We start from the raw sequence: 20,807 nt of genomic DNA on the forward strand, positions 1-20,807 counted from the left end.
TTATTGTACACAAATAACCAAAAAAAAGGTCATTCATATTATCACACAATATTGACGATTTTGTAAATGCGCAAACAGTTGAAGTGTGATTTACACTTCTTCTAGCTTGTGTGTTTGGTTTCTAAATGTCAGTCGAGCTTCTTTCGGCAGCCAATAATTCACCACACAAAACACATTGTGGTCGACACAAACCATGTTTATTCTTGTTGTAAGTGAACCCGGATTTAATGTAGTTTGGCCCTGTCCATATTGGCAGCTGCGTAATATGTCTAGCTCTTACCAAACAAAAGACGAGCTTAATAAAGTATAGTTTGATTGGGTGCGTAATGCTGGACGCACAACATTAAAGATGAGGAAAACATTTTGCCTTCACTTCGCTTTTAAAAGTTGATAAGCCTATTTCTTTTTCTGTCCTAACTATACACAATTATATAGTTATTTGGTTCCCACCAGGGCTGTCCTTTGGGCGGTGTAACAGATTGCACCAGGCCCTGCGGCGAACAGATCAAGCCCCCCGATCGCGAATGGATGTTTTTGGGACGGCCCTGGTTCCTACCTTTATATAAAGTGTCTTTAACTACTATGTACTAACATTTAAATTAATCCTTTAATACAAAGCACTAATCATGTACATACATGGTTTTACATTGTGCTTATATTTAAAAAGGTAACACTTTATTTTACCATGCCCTTGTACTTACCATAGTAATAACAGTCAATTATGCATAAGTACATGCAACTAACCCTAAACCAAACCCTAATCCTATCCCAAACCTATAGTAAGTACATGTTGTTAATTGATATTACTTAGTACTTAAAGCTGCAGTCAAATTTTTGAGCAAGTACATAACCAGCCAGTGTTCAAATTTTGTAAAAAAAAAGCATGTCACCATTCGTCTTTGCGCCATTACATCATGTCTGTATACATAAAGAAAGAGTCCGACTAGTAGGCTATGTGAGGATGCTGCAGGTGGTGGATCATTTATAGCCTTTTCTCACAGGAGCTGGAATAATTAAACATATAATTTTAATGGTGGATTGTAATCCAGAAAGTTCCAAACTACAATCATCAGGGACAACTGGAGATTCACCCGTAGTCAAAAGCAAAAGATTAGACGCAATGCTGATGTTGTTAACATTAACAATTTGAGAACAAAGTATAACAATAATAATAATTTGCACGGTCTGATGTGATGTGAGCTAAGCGATTTGTTGTAATGCTTTTTCTCAGTTGGTCTGAACAAAAGTGGCAGGCATGTTACCTTCTTGTTCAGATGACATTTCGCAGGAAAAATTCTCATTTTGGTCATACTCCGAGACATAGAGTCTGTGATTCCGAAGTACAGTATCCACACTGGTGCGGTGAATGAATGACAGCCTACACATATTACTCCTCAAAACATTAGATTAATCAAATGTGCTGATACACAACCCACGTAAAGACAATAATGCTGCAAATGACTGCAATTGCAGGGTTCAAACAGAGATGGCGACAAAGAGGCAAAACTTACGGACTGCAGCTTTAAATATATAAATTCACTGTAACAATTACACCTTAAAATAAAATGTAACCTTTAAAAAATACCTGCATATAATTACACCTGCAGTTACACTATTGACCCTTCCTTTAAAACTAAAAGGGATAGTTCACCCAAAAATGAAAATTCTATCATCATTTACTCACCCTTGTGTTGTTCCAAACCTGTATGAGTTTCTTTCTTCTGATGAACACAAAAGTAGATATATTGGTAAACAAACAATTGATGGTAGCCATTGATTCCATAGTAAGAAAAAAAATACTATGGAAGTCAATGGGTGTTGTCAACTGTCTGGTTACCTACATTCTAAAAAATGCTGGGTTAAAAACAACCCAAGTTGGGTTGAAAATGGACAAACCCAGCATTTGTTTTTTTTTAAGAAAACATTTAACCCAACCGCTGAGTTAAAACGACCCATTCACTGGGTTAAAACAACCCATTCACTGGGTTAAAACAACCAAATTGCTGGGTTAGTCCATTTTCAACCCAACTTAGGTTGTTTTTAACCCAGCATTTTTTAGAGTGTGCATTCTACAAAATATCTTAATTTGTGTTCAACAGAAGAAAGAAACTCATACAGGTTTGGAACAACATGAGGGTGAGTAAATGATGAAAAAATTGTAACCCCTTTAACCCACCCTTAAACCCATATCCAACCTCAGTAGCTGCAAAAGTGTTTTGCAATACAATATGAACTCAATAAGTACATTGTACCCAACTTTTTCCACCTTTTTTTTATGTTAGTACATAGTACTCAAAGACATCTAATAAAAAATGACCGTTAAGAGCATTCTATGTGTTGCCTAGCAGTTGAGAACCACTGGTGTCCATAATAAAGGCACAACAGTGCAGACTATGCTGTATGTCTGCAGCTTGCTTTTTTTCATCAATCGATGTCATTTGTCCATTGCGTTTTAATTGGAAACTTAGCGTCTCTCACTTCCCATCTTTTCTCAGTAGTGAGCACTTACTGAGGTTTCAGTGTCTGCCCGTAGACATTATTGGTTGGCCGTTTGATCCATCGGCAAGGCCCGCGTGAAATCTGCGCCAGCAAAACTCTTCAAAAACCATTGAGTTTTACACATCCCCTCTCCCTTACTAGTTTGTTTATTAAATATTTTGGGCCAATTTAATGCTTTCAACTACCACTAAGTGTGCATTACTCTCTTTTTAACACATTTTACCAGATTTAAATTAATTCCACAGACATTTTCTCCAAAAATCAGTGCAGAAATATAAACTAAAGCATCATGCTGCGATCATATCCGACAATCAAATGGTGCATTTTAAGCAACAGTTCTGTTTGTGGTAATATGACATAATATCGAAACGTACGTGCACACCTCCACGCATTCCGAAACAAGACTGAATGTAGTGTTATGCTTTTCAGATATGCATTTCCGAGTGACCGCATTGCTAAAGGTAATTTCCCCAACTAGCTAGAAACATTACCAAAGACACAAGATCAGTTTGAGTCACTTGATGCTCACACTATGAAGCTCCCTGTTTAATTGGCCTTACATGATCTCTGTTTGACAGTTGTAGCAGATCGACCTTGTCTATGGTGCCTCTTCATTTGTTCACAACAGACTCAAAACACACAAGTGCAGTCTTCCTCTCATGCCACACTGAATACATGTGCACACGATCACATGAACCTCAGTTGAGTTCTCAAGCCACCACGCGAGTGTTTTTCATTGGACTATGAGTGGCGGTGGGCTTCGGCTCATCGACGATGGCGAACGTAAAAGCTGTAAACTGCCTGGTTTTTCAAAAACAAATTCATTTTGAGGAACTTGTAGAGCAAGGTCACATATCTTTGACATGATATATATATCCATTTAAGAGAAGTGCGATGTGGGTTTCATTTGTTTACATTGTGTTTACAATGGCACAGTTTCATTTTTAAGACTACATGTATAGGTATATTTACAATACTTGCATATTTATTAAGGTTAAACAACTGATGTGTATGTGTTTTCACTATTGGGATATAATGTTACGCTAGTCACTTGTATTGATATCTGGATGATTTTGGTAAGTAGTAGGTAATTTTTATGACTACTAAGTGACTGTTTTCTGTGCCTTTTTATCGTAGATGCATGGTTAACTATTTATTACAATATGGAGGTCACTGAGATGTGTATTTTTGTATCCTGATTAAATAAGTGTTTCGATTTTGATGTACATTTTGAGGTGGTAAAATGCTGCCAGTTGATATCTTCCTTCTTCAATAAAACTGAATGCATACACACTTTGCTTTGTCTTGAGTTTGACTTATTTACTGAATTTATATGTGTAAGTACATTGAATGAAAAGTTATAATGCAATAACTCACTATTGAATTAACACAGTGGGATTTTAGACTATTGTTTTTCAATAGGCCTATTGCTATGGCATTAAGGTAAGGATTTTGGTTAGATGTTTGCTATAAACAGAGAATATTTTAATTATCTTAATATTTTCATTTGATCTAGCCTAGGCCATGACCCCCCTGCAATACCTCTGCAGCCCACAAGGGGACACGGCCCACACTTTTGGAAGCATTTAACCACTAGTGCTCACTAACACTGGGCAGGGCAGATGTTCATCTGGCTATATAAAGGCTATTCATTTGCCTATTTATACCATTCTCTGATATATCTCTGATCCATACTACAGACACTTCAGCTGAAGAACGTTTCATTTTTGTACAAATTAAGTCTCAGATTACACAGATTCATATCTGAGATGGAGACAGACATCTGGTAGGTAAATGAACGTGAGGAATCGTGCAATTGAGTGTGACAATCAGGTTCAGAAAGTAAGAAACCCCATAATTTTTCTGATATTAAGTTATAAAACATCTACCATGTGTTGTTATGATCATATAATATATGCTTCTGTAGAAGCCATGAGGTTGATGAATAGAGCTTAAAGGAATAGTTCACCCAAAAAGAAAATTGTCATCATTTACTCACCCTCAAGTTGTTCCAAAACTATGAATTTCTTTCTTTTGCTGAGCACAAAATAATATATTTTAAGAATATGGGTAACCAAACAGTTGATGGACCCGATTGAGCCCAAAAATACTATGGAAGTCAATGGGGCCCATCATCTGTTTGGTTACTGACATTCTTCAAAATATCTTCTTTTGTGTTCTTGAAAGAAACTTGTTTCGGAACAACTTGAAGGTGAGTAAATTATGATATGAACATTTTCATTTTGGAGTGAACTATATCACTTTAAAGTCAGCATGAAATGGAAAGTGTGATTGTCTTTTCTTCCCTTGCATGCCCACACCGAGGGGGGGAAACAATCCAACGCTCTCCATTGACTTTGCATTGCGTGAAGCGGCCTCCTTGTCATTTCAGACTTATAACTAAAAACTGAACAATGTCTAAAACCTTGGGTGTGCCAGGGTGTACAGCAAACAAGCTAAAAACAGAACAAAGTTTTTATAAGCTGTCGACCCCAAAAAACGAGTGTTTAAGGAGACAAAAGTGGAGACAGGCAATAAGACGTGAAGCTTCAGCAGGAAGAATGGGTAAATTTTGGGATCCTTCCTGAGCATGCCTCAGTGCCATGTGTGCAGTAAACATTTTGTCACTGTTAAGTCAAATTTCCAAATGTCAGTTTTATATAATATATGATATTTCCTGTCGCTGATTACGTTCCCCTCTAGTGTGTGTAGTTCTCAGTGTAATATAACGTGTCGCGCTCTGTCTCAATTGCCTGTATCCACTTTTTTGTCCTTAAACGCTCGTTTTTTGGGTCAACAGCTTATAAAAACTTCTGGGTTTTTCATTCTGAGTTGTTTAGCTTGTTTGCTGTAGAACTTGTCACATATCAGCTTTTATACATTGTTCTGTTTTTTGTTATAACAAAGGACAAGGAGGCTGCTTCATGCAAAACAAAGTCAATGGAGACGGTTGACGCCCGATGGGCGTGGTCTTCAGATTATGACGTGTGTCGCTCTGTCTCTATTGTGACATACAGTAAATCCAAGTGAAACAGCAGGACTTGATTTTGTCCATCGGGAATTGATTGGATCGTAGTTTGCTACTGCTGTGAGCTCATGTGAGTGACAGGTTTTCCTGTCCATGCAAATAGATGTCACTGCAAGAGGAAGGGGAATATTTTTGATTAAAGAATTTGAGGGCAAATTAATTAAAAATAATAATAATGATGTGCATCAATAAATATTTTATTATAAACACTGCAATATTCCATGAAAAAAAAAAGAATGGTGATTTCGCAGAACTACGTTACCCATAGTGCTGAAACAAGTTCAACCAATAAGAGAAGCTGGTGTTACTATGGCAAAAAATGTATGTATTTAAATTACATGAACACAATGTCAAATGCTTAGTGGTCATAAAAGCAGTTATTATAATGCAAAATATAACATATCATCATTGTCCAATAAATTAATCAAACTGTTACTGCTAGCCTGATATTTCTATTGGTAATCTATCCCAAAGAGACAGTGAAACGACAGAAAGAATGTAAAAATTATAAAATACTACTTGTATTTATGTATATTTTGCATGTATATCTTACTCCCATCAGTGACTCTGCGCTCAACTGCTCCGAGCCGCCGCTCGAGGTTTGATTATTTCGCCTGCTCGTCTTGTTTTCATGAAATGAACGGAGGAAAGAGCAGCTAAGCCTCCCACTGCACGGCTCTGTCACTACAAGGTGAGACGCGCTTCCTTTCCATTTGCATGTCATTTTCCAATATAAATCACTTATCACAGAGCAGTTATAAACCCATCGATTGGTGTCAAAGATGCGGATCACGACTGGTGTTATCACAGGCCTGATGCTAATGCGCGAGCCAGCTGCGTCTGTGATGACATCGTAAGGCTTTAGCATTAAATGCACATAAACATATTACTGATAAAGATTTTACATGCATTGTTCCCAAATAAAGGCTGCTCTGATTCATATAAGGCATATTGCCTGTACCGTGACGATGCCTGAAAATGAAAACAATGAATCGCCAAACCAAAAATGAAGGATAAGTATATCAGATATTATATTAGCCTAACGTTACATATACGTGACTGCCGATTTAATGACATCGCGAAGAGCTTCAAAATATGTCTTATAATAGTCGAATGGCGGTTTGTCGTGGTAATATGTGACTGTCAGAGCTGGAGGATTGTGATGGGTCGGATTTTAACACGTTTGAAGCATGAATGACAGTTGCAAATAATTCATATTGCAATCAGGGTTTTATGGCAAGAATGATGTGCGTGGGGTTTTGTACACACACAGCCACTCCCCTTTATAAGCTGGGAACAGTGAGTGAAAGAACAGTGAGATCTCATAAACATCTGTTGATTTCAGGAAATCATTTGACCCTGCTGATGCTCTCAGCAGAGATCACGTGCAGCAGCCAGCACCATCACTTGCTAATGTTAAAGTCACCATGAAATCAAAATTGACACATCTTTTTGTACTCTTTTGACACATTTTTTTTTATGGAATATTGCAGTATTTATTATAAATGATTTATCAGTGCACATCATTTTCTTTTTTAAATCCATGTGCCCTTTTAACCAAAATAACTTCCCCTTCCTCTTGCAGTGACATCTCTTCTCTGATGATGTGTTTACTGGTGTGAGGGCGGGACCAACCTGTCACTCACATGACATCACAGCAATAGCAAACCATAATGATCCAACAATCCAGTGAATTCCCAACTGACATAATCATGTTTTGCTCACATAAGTGTGTTGCACCATTCCTGTCGGATCCAATATAGAAGGCACAGCATTGTGTTTTAATGTCAATATGTCTGCAAATCCAGTCTCGACCTGTATCTTGTTTACAAACGATTCTGCGGTGAAATGAAGCGAACAAATGCGCATGGTCTTACACACGTGAGCTGGAACTGGCATTTTTATTGCTCTTTGGCGCGATCCGTTTAGCTCCACGAGTCGGTGGGCGGGGCTACAGAAGCAGGCGTACATATTTATCTGTTGAGGCGGCGTTTCTGCATTCTATGACATCAATGGTCGACATATTCTGAGATCTATCGTTTGCTGGACCTGGTATCAATAACAGCTTTTCTTTGACTAACAAGGAAGTTTTCAGCTCCGAAACTTACAGGATATTCTTATATCACAATTAACTTTTATATATCAAAGGCTCAAGGCAAAGTTGATTTCTCAATTCATCACCCCTTTAAAGGTTGTGATTGATTATGATTTAACTTTTTAACTTTAGTTAGTGTGTAATGTTGCTGTTTAAACATAAACAAGATCTGCAAAGTTACAACGCTCAAAGTTCAAAGCAAAGGGAGATATTTTCTTTTACAGAAATCGCTTTTTAAGGACTGCAACAACTTTAGAGAAGAGGAAGAGTTGTTGTAGTAGGGCACATTTAGGAGTCTGCTCAAGCTGTCGCATCAGTCTATTCACTTTTATTGCAATACATTACGTAACACAAATGCAATGGCATATCGTAATGACAGCATAAGTTATAACTGTAATTATTCTAAATTAAACCTGTTCTATCTTCTTGCAGCATATATTCTCTGGCTCTGAAGGCATCTTACAACAGTTCTCACACGAATGATTTATAGATGATTTTATCGTGGTCACTTCAAAATACAGTGAATAATTATTTATTATGAATTATTCCGATTTTTCGAATGCATTTTAAGAATACTTTACCAATCAACTGTTTTAAATGAACAACACTGCTGTATGCTGCATCAAAGAGGCACGCGCACTGATGTAAACAAGCCCAACGTGCATGACCAGCGCATGGCGGAACGAGTGAAGATGTGCTGAATGAAAGTCCACATTCACACTCTCTGACAGCTGATGGAACAGCAGGAATGCAGCCGTTTGCCCGCTAACCCTCGTAACAAAGCAGACTCGCGCTACTTAAAACTATTTAAATGTTTCAAACAGCCATTCAGTTTTCTGTATTTGCAATTTCGCTACCGTATTCATCACATCACCTAATACTTAAAGACTTATGGCAGATTTTATATTTGAATCTGGACTAAATGACATGCCATAGATATTGTTTGAATATGTTCTGATTCTTTATTCTTCAGTCACACACTTTACAATAAGGCTCCGTTATTTAACATTAGTTCATTCACTAGTTAACTGTAAACTGACAGTGAAAAATACTTCTAAGGAATTTATTAATCTTAGTTAAATGTAAATTTCAACATTTAATGAAACATTAAAATCATAGTTTTATTTCTGTATTATTTAATGGACCTGAGCTAACATTAACAGTTGTATTTTTAACTGACGTTATCAAAGAATAATAACTTTGTTACAGATGTAGCTATGTGCTCTTTGTTAATTTTAATGCATTAACTACTAGTGAGACCTTATTGTAAAGTGATACATATTGTTCTTTATAATTCTTTTGCACTTTAATCTGTTTGAAACATTTGTTTACTGTATAATTTTTTTGTATTGATTTATTGAATTTAAATGTTCCGTTCTTTTTGTCATAAGAAAAAGTTATGAAACCTGTTATAGTATGACAATACTTTTTTTGCAACTTATTTCAATATCGTGATAATACCGTTACCGTATAAAAGCTTCAGCAATTAATCGCAACATGAAAATTTGATACCGTCACATGCCTAATAGATTATCATGACAGAATATGCTAATCAATGACTTGAAGATAGTAACTCCACATCAGCTACATAAATTCATCAACTAACCATTCAGAAACGTCCTGTTGCATTCCACGTTTTCACTTCTTAGTGAGTCTCTCCATCATTGTCCGACTCCGGTTTGAACATAAAAGGCCGAACAGTTTCGGACATTTTCAGTGCGTGTCTGCGTGAGGTAATCAGTGCTACTAACATGAGCTCTTGAAGCTCCGCCCTCTTCTTGAAAGGGGGCCGCAGCTCATTTGCATTTAAAGGGACATACAAAAATTGTAACATATAAAAAATAATCTGTGGGGTATTTTGAGCTGAAACTTCACATAATCTCTCTGGGGACATCATAGACAAATTTTACATCTTATAAAATGGGGCATTTTAGGACCCCTTTAAAAATACCAGTGGGGTTCAGGCTTGCAGTAAACTTACTCTTTTTGTGTGCTGAATTCTTCGAAATAATGTTTACCTTTGCAGTCCCCACCCACACGCACAGTCATGCTGAAATGCATCAAAGTTTGACCTATTTCATAATTCAGGTGTGAATGCTTGTTTAGTGAGATAGGCTAGCTGCACTAAGCAGGATTCAATACTGTGGAAATGCTCTGAGCCAATAGAAATGAACTTGTTTTGTTTTATCAAAGGCCTGCAACCAGTTGCAACACACCTCTTAAGATAGAGGGATAGTTCACCACATTTTTTTGTTTTGTTTGTTTGTTTTTTCATTATTTACTTACCCTCGTTTCAAACCTCTATGACACAGAAGAACATATTGTGAAGAATGTTGGTATAGACAGGTATAAAATAGTGCACAACAGTCGGGTTCTGAATGTAAATATTTCATTAATTTTCTCCATAGGGAAATAGATTTTTAAAGTTAACTTATATAATGTTAAAGACAGACGCTTTATTTGCTTTTGTTGAAGCCATCAGTCTGCATTATTTCAACTTATTCCTAAAATAAGCAGATTTCCTGATGAGAAACTACATTGCCCATGATTCTGCAAAATAATTCACCAATCAGAGAATCGTGACAAGCAAATTGCAATAAAAAAATTCAAATATTTGTGGGTGTGTCTCTCACACACTCCTGGCTCCCAAAATGGCTAAACGATAAGCTTTTAATTGTCTTAAAGGGTTAGTTCACCCAAAAATGAAAATTCTGTCATTAATTACTTACCCTCATGTCGTTCGACACCCGTAAGACCTCCGTTCATCTTCAGAACACAAATGAAGATATTTTAGTTGAAATCTGATGGCTCTGAAAGGCCTCCATTGCAAAAAAAACCCTAAATAACGACTTATATAGTGATGACGATTTCAAAACACGGCCTCATGAAGCTTCGAAGCGTTATGAATCAGCGAGTCGAATCAGCAGTTTGGATCGCCAAATTTCAGCAGTTTGGCGGTTTGACAAATTAAAATATCTTAATTTGTGTTCCGAAGATGAACAGAGGTCTTACGGGTGTCGAACGACATGAGGGTTAGGGTTGGGCGATGTCTCCTAAATTGGCAGTTGACGATGTTTACAGTAAAACATCGTGATGGACGATGATATCGTCTTTTTTTTATTAATACAAATATATAATTTACTATATCTGTATTTTACTATCTCTTTACATAAATACTATTTTCTACTTAAAAACTATATAATTTCGTTATTTAACTAACCCAAATAATGACTCATCGTGCGCTTGCATGTGAGGGAAAAAAGTAGCTTCCTTCCACTTAAGAAGAGTTGTGCTCTTTTTATTTTAATATATCTCTTTACATAAATACTATTTTCTACTTCAAAACTATAATTTCGTTACTAACCCAGTGTTTTGTATGTGAATGCTGTTTTACGTGAATAATACCGAGTGAAGAACAAAGCTTTGTTTACAAAGGAAATAAATTTGCAGCCATGAATGGATTCATGCCGAATGAGAGCGGTAGGCTGAGCCCAATTTAAGATTTGTCAGCTTTTTTTATGCTGTTTTGCGATTTCCGTGAATTTTAACAATAGGCCTAACGTTAGTCCATTTTATCCCACATGGACATCTCGTTTCTTTTCTCAAATCTTCACTCGCGTCGCACCCATTTTCGCAGGAAATTATAAATGTTTCTTCCTTTCGTTTTTTTTTATAATTAAGTCTATTATACCCATTCAAGTCCTTTACTGTGGGAAAGTAGAAAAACACTGTAGGACGAATAGGCTACCTTTTTATTTAATTTTATTTAACACAGTTTGTGCTTGTTATTAGACTTGGTAAGGCGCGTCAAGTTTATTTGAATAGCGCATTTCACACACAGGCCATTTTACTTTTGTTTTCTCTGGCAATGAATAATCAAACATAGCTTAAATGTCTTGACCCTGTGGAAGATAACATTTGCTCTTCAGAACCTTTACAACAAGTGTTGCTTTGCAACACACATGAAGATGAAGATATTTGAGAAGGTGTCCAGCTCGTGTTTCATCTCGCGCAGAGCGGTATATGACGCATCCTTGAGGGGAAATGACTTTTTTTTTTAACTAATATTACATTTTCTTATATTCTTTAGGTTACCATTATTTACTGATAATTGTTTAAATGTTTTACAGGCTGTGGTGTGTTGTTTCACTGACGGAAGTGCTGAAATAAACACGCATGCTTATGAAATGGATGTTTGAGCCTCGTTTATTATTTCAAAATGTAGGCTATATCTGGCATAGACTACAGTATTTAAAATAGAATATATGCATTAGTTATATTCTCATTTTAATTTACAGAGCAATCCCTGCTAAGTTTTTAGTTTAACTATAGAAGAGGATTTAGTGTGCGTTGCACTCACAACAAGACTCGCAATGGGGGGCGTGGCATCACGATGGTGGCGCTCCATCGTAATGTCAGTCAACCATCACATCATCGTCCATCGGCACAACCCTAATGAGGGTAAGTAATTAATGACATAATTTTCATTTTTGGGTGAACTAACCCTTTAACCACAAATTATTGGTCAGAAAATCATCTAAATTTAAAGGTGTACAGTGTAAATTTTAGCAGCATCTAGCGGTGAGGTTGTGAATTGCAACCGCCCACCACTCACTCCTCCCTTTCGAAGCTACGGTGGCCAACACAGGACAAAGATGTCGTCTGAGGTCCCGTAACCACGGAGATGCGTTTAGCTGTGTACGTAAAAATGTTGTATCGTATCAGCGTTTCGTCCAGACGGACGAGGTTTTGGGAGGTTGAAACCGGGTCCCAGAGTGGAAAAATCTGATAATGGCACCCTTGCGTTTTTGTTTTTCGTGTGTACAACCAATCCGTATATTTTGTGGAACGATGATGTCATCACCCCTCGTCTCGCGCATGCTCCAAGTCGTCTTCTCCCTTTTTAGTGTATCTCTATGGCAGAATTACAGTACCACATACTGGTCTGGCAGGTAAACTACATCGTTTTGAGCCGGTTTAAGTGGTTTCATGTGTACACAGATATTTCTTGGGACGAGGGAAAAAAAGATTGGATAGGGGAAGCACTGGCTTTGTGTGGATGTGGCCTGAGACAGTAGAGAGTAGCTAGTGCTCTGTAGAGAAGTTTGTCCGTTCAGGGCTACTCAGGGTTTTTCCTGGGTCAAAAATGGTCTTCGGTGGTGGCTGACAGACATGGTCATCCATACACACACACACACAGTAAAAAAGTACCCTACCCACATGATCTGCAAGCGCAATACTGACAATACATTTTTAATAAATTCAAAGAAAGTTTGTAATTTTTGCTTATCTTATTTTGATACCTTGATGTTTGTTTTTGTTCCTCATTTTTACACTATTTACAGATAATTGTTTTGGTATATAATTATATCAATATTAAAAAGTATTATTAAAAAAATGAACAAATAGGCTAATTTTCTGCCATATACAATTTCATAAAATTATCAGCTACCTAATAACAACTTTGTTCTGGTTTCACCTCACTCCAATCTAAACTAAATTATTTATAGGCTACACTAATTTATTTTACTACACATTGTGAACATAAATAAGCTGAAATACTGTTGATAATTAAAACTAACTCTTACACCCACTCTTGCTAAATTGTGTAAGCACACTTGTGTTCTCATTTCAGATGTGTTCAGATTAAAGGTTAAACTGATTTGTGAGTTCAGTGTTGGACAGATCAGTTGTTCTAACCAGTCGTTAAAATGATTCGTTTCAAAGGAGTCATTAGTTCGCAAATCGGACATAAGCAGACGCGTTGTGTGTGAATCCCGTCTGTTAGAACATTGCGAAAGATTTGTCAACACACAGAAAACACTTCATAACCGGATAGGATATGTTTCCCGTTTATTGAGAGTATGCTTTATGTCAGCTGGTCAAAGAAGAGGCAACGTTTTTTGAGCGCAATTCACACCCAGCGGTAATTAAAGGAAAACATCGTCTGATAGCGCCACGTGCAACATAGATTCGGCCCTTAGATTCGGATTTTGACTAACGTAATATGTGAAATATTAGAAAGCTAAGAATGCTTATTTTGAAGACAGGGAGCGTGCGAGCAGGGGAGGAGCTCAGTTAACGCAAGCGCAGCAGTCATCAAATAAGGCTTTGGCGGGACAAAAAAATGTTTGCCGGCCGGCAAAACATTTTCAATGTAGGAAAAACCCTGCTACTGTAGAAACATGGCGCCACAAAATGGTGACTTCACTGTAAGGGGACCCGCAGTGTATATAGAAATGGCTCGTTCTAAGGTAATAAAAACATAACGATTCATTATGTAAGGTCTTATACTCCACTGAAAACATAGTTAAGTATATTATATTGCATTTCTGTCAATAAATCCTCATAAATATTACACACTGCACCTTTAAGCAAATGCACTACTTAAAAAGCCATTGCTGTCTTAGAAAAGCATCAAAGACAGAATTAAGTTTTTGCCAGAATATGGGACGTCGTGTGTGGAGTGATGAATCACAATGAAACACGAGTTGCATGCTCCAGAGTGGTGTGTCTTCGAAAATCTGCTGAGAAATCTAATGATAAATGCATCTCTACCACAGTGAAGCATGGAGGAAGAGTGTCATTGTGTGGAGAGCCTTTTTAGCTGCTGGTGTGGTGAGATACTTCACTGTGAAAAGTCATTTAATGCTTTGGAGGTGCAGGAGAATATTACAGAATGGCTTGCTTCCCACAAACAAAAAGTTGTTTTCTAGAGTACTGATCAGATGTTATTTTCTGCATTAATTGCAAAGACGACCAAGAAGTGGCTTTGAGAACAAGTCTCAACAGGCTCATGTTTTGACCTGGCCATGTTCCAGATTTGAACCCTAGTGAATATTTGGTCTCACATTAAAGTCAAATGAACTGGGACTGGGAGACATTTCTCAACTTCTCATAAACTGTTTGAAGCCTTTAACATTGAGTGGGACAACACTCTTTTTCCTGTAAAAAGCTGTCTGCAAGTTGGGGAAGGCTATCCCGTCCTAAGTTACTTTAACTACAAAATTTGGGCAGTTCTCCCGACCAGTGATTTCCGATTAATATATAATATATTAACATACATTATGCATATTGTATATTTCTAATCAACATATTTCTCCATTCGTTTTTACTTCGATTGTCATTCACAATGCTTCACATGATTGTAGGGTTTTTTGGAACCTTTTTTTTTTGCTTTTTAATCAAAGTGTGTCATGTTGTGATTTTACCTTGTAGCTGGTTGGTGTGGTTCATGGCTTATAATGAAGACTTTAAAAATTCTTATGAGGAAAATGTGTGGGAAAAATACTTCTGGAACCAAGGCAGCTATGAACTGATTTTCTAGTAAAAACAAACATGCCAGCGTCAGTTCATAGGCCTTAAACAAACTTGTTTGTCAGGCCGTAAACAAACGGTGTATTATATTTAGTCTGAGCAAGCATTTGGGGAGAGATTTAGTTCTGAGGCCTTATAAACCCACAATAACAGATGGATACACTCACCCAAACTGCTACTGGAGAGGTAGCCTTCTGCATGTGACACTTGCTTCTTATTTATTTTTTCTGTCGTTTATCAGATTGTTTCAAATCCCTCTTCGCTTCTTTCACGCAAGCTTCTGCAGTCATAGATAAGATCTCACTGCTACAGCACACTGTTTCGGTTCAGGCTATGTGAGAATGTGATAACAGCCTGACATTGGGCCGTCATATAGCCTTGACCTACATTTTTCCATCATATTGGTGTACCGCACACGCACAGATGGCCCAAGATAATTTGCCTGCTGTAGGCTGTACAACGTTAAAGATACGGACTTTTCAACTTTCACTGTTTAGGTAGTTTTCAGTCTTCTCATATTCGCCCCTGTGTTTCTGTCTTACTGGAGCAGCTGGAAAGCCCATATTTTACCCATAAGTCATGTGATCTTCAACATAATCTAACTTAAAGGCATAGTTACTTCAAAAATGAAAATTCTATCACTCACTTACACTCCGTTCCAAACTTTATTTCTTGTGCAGAACACAACAAAATACATTTTTCAAAGTGATTCATCTGTTTTTGTACATGCAATGAAAGTCAATGGGGTCCAAATATTCATTACCTTTAATTCTTTAGTTTTTTATATTGCAAACCTTGTTTACACAAAGTATGTTTACATGCACAAATTTTTGTCAGTCTGAATGAATCCAATCCGATATTTATGTTTATATGAACCGAAAGCCACTGCGCTTAATGTCATCAGTAGAGCTTTTTCAGCAAATATTTATTAAGTATTCAGTCTCATCCACTGTCCAGTTTACAAGACATGAGATATATATGAACATACGCATATTCGTATGACATAAAACGTATATAAACGCACACATCATAGCACTGAACAGGCATGTTTGAATCTGATTGAGAAAATTGTCCATTTCAAGCGTTTACAGTACATGCTTATTTATTTATTTTCCTGTTTATCAGATAATTTCAGGTCTACACCATCCCTTTCAATCTGATCGAAATTTCATTCAGATCAATAGAGGTGTTTACATGAAGGCTTTTCTGTCCGATTCAGCCATCAATCTGATTATATATATGGGCTATTTAGGTGCATGTAAGGGTAACTACTGTGAAGTGGATTGAATTGTTGGTAGCTAAAATTAAAATGGTTTAGACATTTAATTCAACCAAACCCTTTCTTTTAAAGGAGAGGAAAACCTCCTGTCCAGACCTGCAACATCATGGACGCCTGTGCACGGATCCGAGGGGTCCCGTTAAAGAGCCGCGCTACCATGAAGAAAGAGGTATGATGTTGTCTGCTGTTTTTCTGGCAAACGTTTCTGTTGCATTAATTTTGTTTAATGTCCTTGTTTGTTTGAGCAGACCATCCGTGAGGGCTCAAACCTGTGCCTGAAGAGCCTGTTGAAACACAAGAAGGAACTGTGCAACGTGGTAGTGGAGCTGCATAATAAAGAACCACAGTGTTTATCAGAAGTAAGGGTCACTCACTGCCATGCATTTCAGACTTCCATATGTGTGTTTTTGTATGCATGCATGGGAAATCAATGTAACAGTTAAAGGGAAAGTTCACCCAAAAATTAAAGTTCTGTCATCATTTACTCACCCTCATGTTGTTCCAAACCCGTAAGACTTTTGTTCATCTTCGAAACACAGATGAAGATATTTTAATGAAATCTTACAGATTTCTGTCCCTTGACATGAGAGAACCAATGAGGTTCATTCTCATGTTACGCAGCATGTTTGAGCTTCCGCAAGAACCAATGAGGTTCATTCTCATGTTACGCAGCACGTTTGAGCTTCTGCAAGAACCAATGAGGTTCATTCTCGTGTTGCTCAGCACGTTTGAGCTTCTGCATGAACCAATGAGGTTCATTCTCGTGTTACTCAGCACGTTTGAGCTTCTGCAAGAACCAATGAGGTTCATTCTCGTGTTACTCAGCACGTTTGAGCTTCTGCAAGAACCAATGAGGTTCATTCTCATGTTACTAAGCACGTTTGAGCTTCTGCAAGAACCAATGAGGTTCATTCTTGTGTTACGCAGCACGTTTGAGCTTCTGCATGAACCAATGAGGTTCATTCTCGTGTTACGCAGCACGTTTGAGCTTCTGCAAGAACCAATGAGGTTCATTCTCATGTTACTAAGCATGTTTGAGCTTCTGCAAGAACCAATGAGGTTCATTCTCGTGTTACTCAGCACGTTTGAGCTTCTGCAAGAACCAATGAGGTTCATTCTCGTGTTACTCAGCACGTTTGAGCTTCTGCAAGAACCAATGAGGTTCATTCTCATGTTACGCAGCACGTTTGAGCTTCTGCAAGAACCAATGAGGTTCATTCTCGTGTTGCTCAGCACGTTTGAGCTTCTGCAAGAACCAATGAGGTTCATTCTCATGTTACGCAGCACGTTTGAGCTTCTGCAAGAACCAATGAGGTTCATTCTTGTGTTACGCAGCACGTTTGAGTTTCCACAAGAACCAATGAGGTTCATTCTCATGTTACGCAGCACGTTTGAGTTTCCACAAGAACCAATGAGGTTCATTCTCATGTTACGCAGCACGTTTGAGCTTCCGCAAGAACCAATGAGGTTAATTCTCGTGTATTATGCAGCACGTTTGAGCTTCCGCAAGAACCAATGAGGTTCATTCTCATGTTACTAAGCGCGTTTGAGCTTCTGCAAGAACCAATGAGGTTCATTCTCTTGTTACTAAGCACGTTTGAGCTTCTGCAAGAACCAATGAGGTTCATTCTCTTGTTACTAAGCACGTTTGAGCTTCTGCAAGAACCAATGAGGTTCATTCTCGTGTTACTCAGCACGTTTGAGCTTCTGCAAGAACCAATGAGGTTCATTCTCGTGTTACTCAGCACGTTTGAGCTTCTGCAAGAACCAATGAGGTCCATTCTCGTGTTACGCAGCACGTTTGAGCTTCTGCAAGAACCAATGAGGTTCATTCTTGTGTTACGCAGCACGTTTGAGTTTCCACAAGAACCAATGAGGTTCATTCTCATGTTACGCAGCACGTTTGAGCTTCCGCAAGAACCAATGAGGTTAATTCTCGTGTATTATGCAGCACGTTTGAGCTTCCGCAAGAACCAATGAGGTTCATTCTCATGTTACTAAGCGCGTTTGAGCTTCTGCAAGAACCAATGAGGTTCATTCTCTTGTTACTAAGCACGTTTGAGCTTCTGCAAGAACCAATGAGGTTCATTCTCTTGTTACTAAGCACGTTTGAGCTTCTGCAAGAACCAATGAGGTTCATTCTCGTGTTACTCAGCACGTTTGAGCTTCTGCAAGAACCAATGAGGTTCATTCTCGTGTTACTCAGCACGTTTGAGCTTCTGCAAGAACCAATGAGGTCCATTCTCGTGTTACGCAGCACGTTTGAGCTTCTGCAAGAACCAATGAGGTCCATTCTCGTGTTACGCAGCACGTTTGAGCTTCTGCAAGAACCAATGAGGTTCATTCTCATGTTACGCAGCACGTTTGAGCTTCTGCAAGAACAAATGAGGTTCATTCTCGTGTTACGCAGCACGTTTGAGCTTCCGCAAGAACCAATGAGGTCCATTCTCGTGTTACTCAGCACGTTTGAGCTTCTGCAAGAACCAATGAGGTTCATTCTCGTGTTACGCAGCACGTTTGAGCTTCTGCAAGAACCAATGAGGTTCATTCTCATGTTACGCAGCACGTTTGAGCTTCTGCAAGAACCAATGAGGTTCATTCTCGTGTTACGCAGCACGCTTGAGCTTCTGCAAGAACCAATGAGGTTCATTCTCGTGTGTTACGCAGCACGTTTGAGCTTCTGCAAGAACCAATGAGGTTCATTCTCGTGTTACTCAGCACGTTTGAGCTTCTGCAAGAACCAATGAGGTTCATTCACTTGTTACTCAGCACGTTTGAGCTTCCGCAAGAAACAATGAGGTTCATTCTCGTGTTAAGCAGCATGTTTGAGCTTCCGCAAGAGCCAATGAGGTTCATTCTCGTGTTACTCAGCACGTTTGAGCTTCCGCAAGAGCCAATGAGGTTCATTCTTGTGTTACGCAGCACGTTTGAGCTTCTGCAAGAACAAATGAGGTTCATTCTCGTGTGTTACGCAGCACAATAAGGTTTGTTCTCGCACATCAAGCACATTTTTATGTTCGCTGAACAATGTTTTTATGTGAATAAAAGCCTAAATTCAATCTATTCATCTTATAAAGCGATCATGTCTCTTCAGAAAATTTGAACTAAACCACTTTATTCATATAGATTCGTTTTATGATCTCTTTTTAGGGAATTTAAAATATTTTATTTTGTGTTTCAAAGATGAACAAAAGTCTTATGGGTTTACAACAACATGTGGGTGAGTAAATTATGACTTTTTTTCATTTTGGGGTGAAATAACCTCTTCAAGGAATATTCCTAAATCTAAGCTAAATCTTGTCCCACTTGTTTCCCCTTTTCTTTTCTTTTCTTTTTAAAGAAAAGGACAAATCTGGGTTACAATAAAGAACTTGCAATGGAATTGAGTTAAGCTGATCAGTAAATGTTAAACATTTCGGTTGCTCTTTATTTTACAGTGTGTGCACTTCCAGTGTTTGAAGTGTACTTACCCATGAAAGTACTGAGTGATGTAAGGTAACCACATGGGTTAAGGTTAGGTTTAGGGGTAGCTTCAGGGTTAGTACCTAGTAATTACCCAGTTAGTGTCATTACTACAATAAGTTCAGGTCTGCAAAATAAAGTGCTACCAACATTTCAATAGTATAGTCCCAAGACACAAGCATAATGTGTTAACATATTAGTGTGAAATAATATTGCATACTAATGTCTTCTGTGTAAAGTTAAATTTGGCAACCTTGTTGTCATGATGAAATAATCCCACATCTTACAGCTTTATATAATAAAAACATTTGAACAGAATATTGAATATGTGCTTTTATACAATTTTAAGCCTCACATTTCTTTGTTTTAAATCCTCCAATGTAATTTCCTCACCATAATCTTGATTTTTGCTTTGTTCGAGAAAACAAGATCAATTTATATTTGTGCTAATCAGCATTAGTATGCAACAAAAGCTGTTGATTTTACTGGATGTATTGAACCCCCAATATTTATTTGATTGAATAATGCATACAGATGTGTCACGTTAAATGTTTTGTGACCTCTTTTTGAGCTGAGTGATTTTGAAAGCCTCCATGACAAGATATTGGCGATAAGAGAGCGTTTAGAGGCAAGTGGGACAGTGCAGCAGTATGACTGTTGCATCTCACCTCATTATATACATGAGCGCATCTCACGAGGCTTGGGTGAATTGTCAAATTCAAAAAAAGAAATGTTGGTTTGCAGTTGCAGTGCAGATTGTTTTCTTTGTGTTGAGGAGGCATTCATCCGTGTGGTTTTGTAATTCTCATGAAGAGGAGTGAATTGCTCCTGCTGATTATTTAGTTTATTTGCACACACTGTCAGCTTTAACTAAAGGAAATCAGATCATGCAAACATGTCCAAAAGGTACTTTATTTCCTGGGACGGTACAACATTACTTCACAGGGCTGTATGCACGTGCTATGAAAAAAATAGGTCTGTGCAATTAATAAATGTATCACAGTAGTACACTTGCTATACAGTTGTACATGTATGTGAGACAGAACTGCTTGTTTGTGTGAAGTGAGTGTTTGTTGTGTGCTTGTTTGTGTATGAGGTTTGTAACAGAGCAGCAAATAGGAATTTAC

At 37.9% G+C, this 20,807-nt stretch overlaps 1 protein-coding gene across 5 annotated transcripts in view; it reads left to right on the plus strand.

Moving 5' to 3' along the window:
* Positions 1–6,089: 6,089 nt before the first annotated feature.
* akap11 (A kinase (PRKA) anchor protein 11) overlaps positions 6,090–20,807 on the plus strand; it is a 34,055-nt gene continuing 19,337 nt past the window's right edge. For 2 of the 5 annotated variants that reach the window (XM_079820981.1, XM_079820985.1), the window contains exons 1-3: positions 6,090–6,218; positions 16,291–16,387; positions 16,467–16,577. In XM_079820981.1, the coding sequence (XP_079677107.1) occupies positions 16,325–16,387; positions 16,467–16,577 (174 nt within the window). In that variant the 5' untranslated portion in view covers positions 6,090–6,218; positions 16,291–16,324. Of the gene's footprint in view, positions 6,219–7,112; positions 7,217–11,754; positions 11,844–11,920; positions 12,084–16,290; positions 16,388–16,466; positions 16,578–20,807 lie in introns of those variants that run through there. The other 3 variants (XM_079820984.1, XM_079820982.1, XM_079820983.1) reach the window with 3 other exon arrangements.

Source organism: Gobio gobio (genome assembly GCF_949357685.1).
Source record: "Gobio gobio genome assembly, chromosome: 7".
NCBI lineage: Eukaryota > Metazoa > Chordata > Actinopteri > Cypriniformes > Gobionidae > Gobio > Gobio gobio.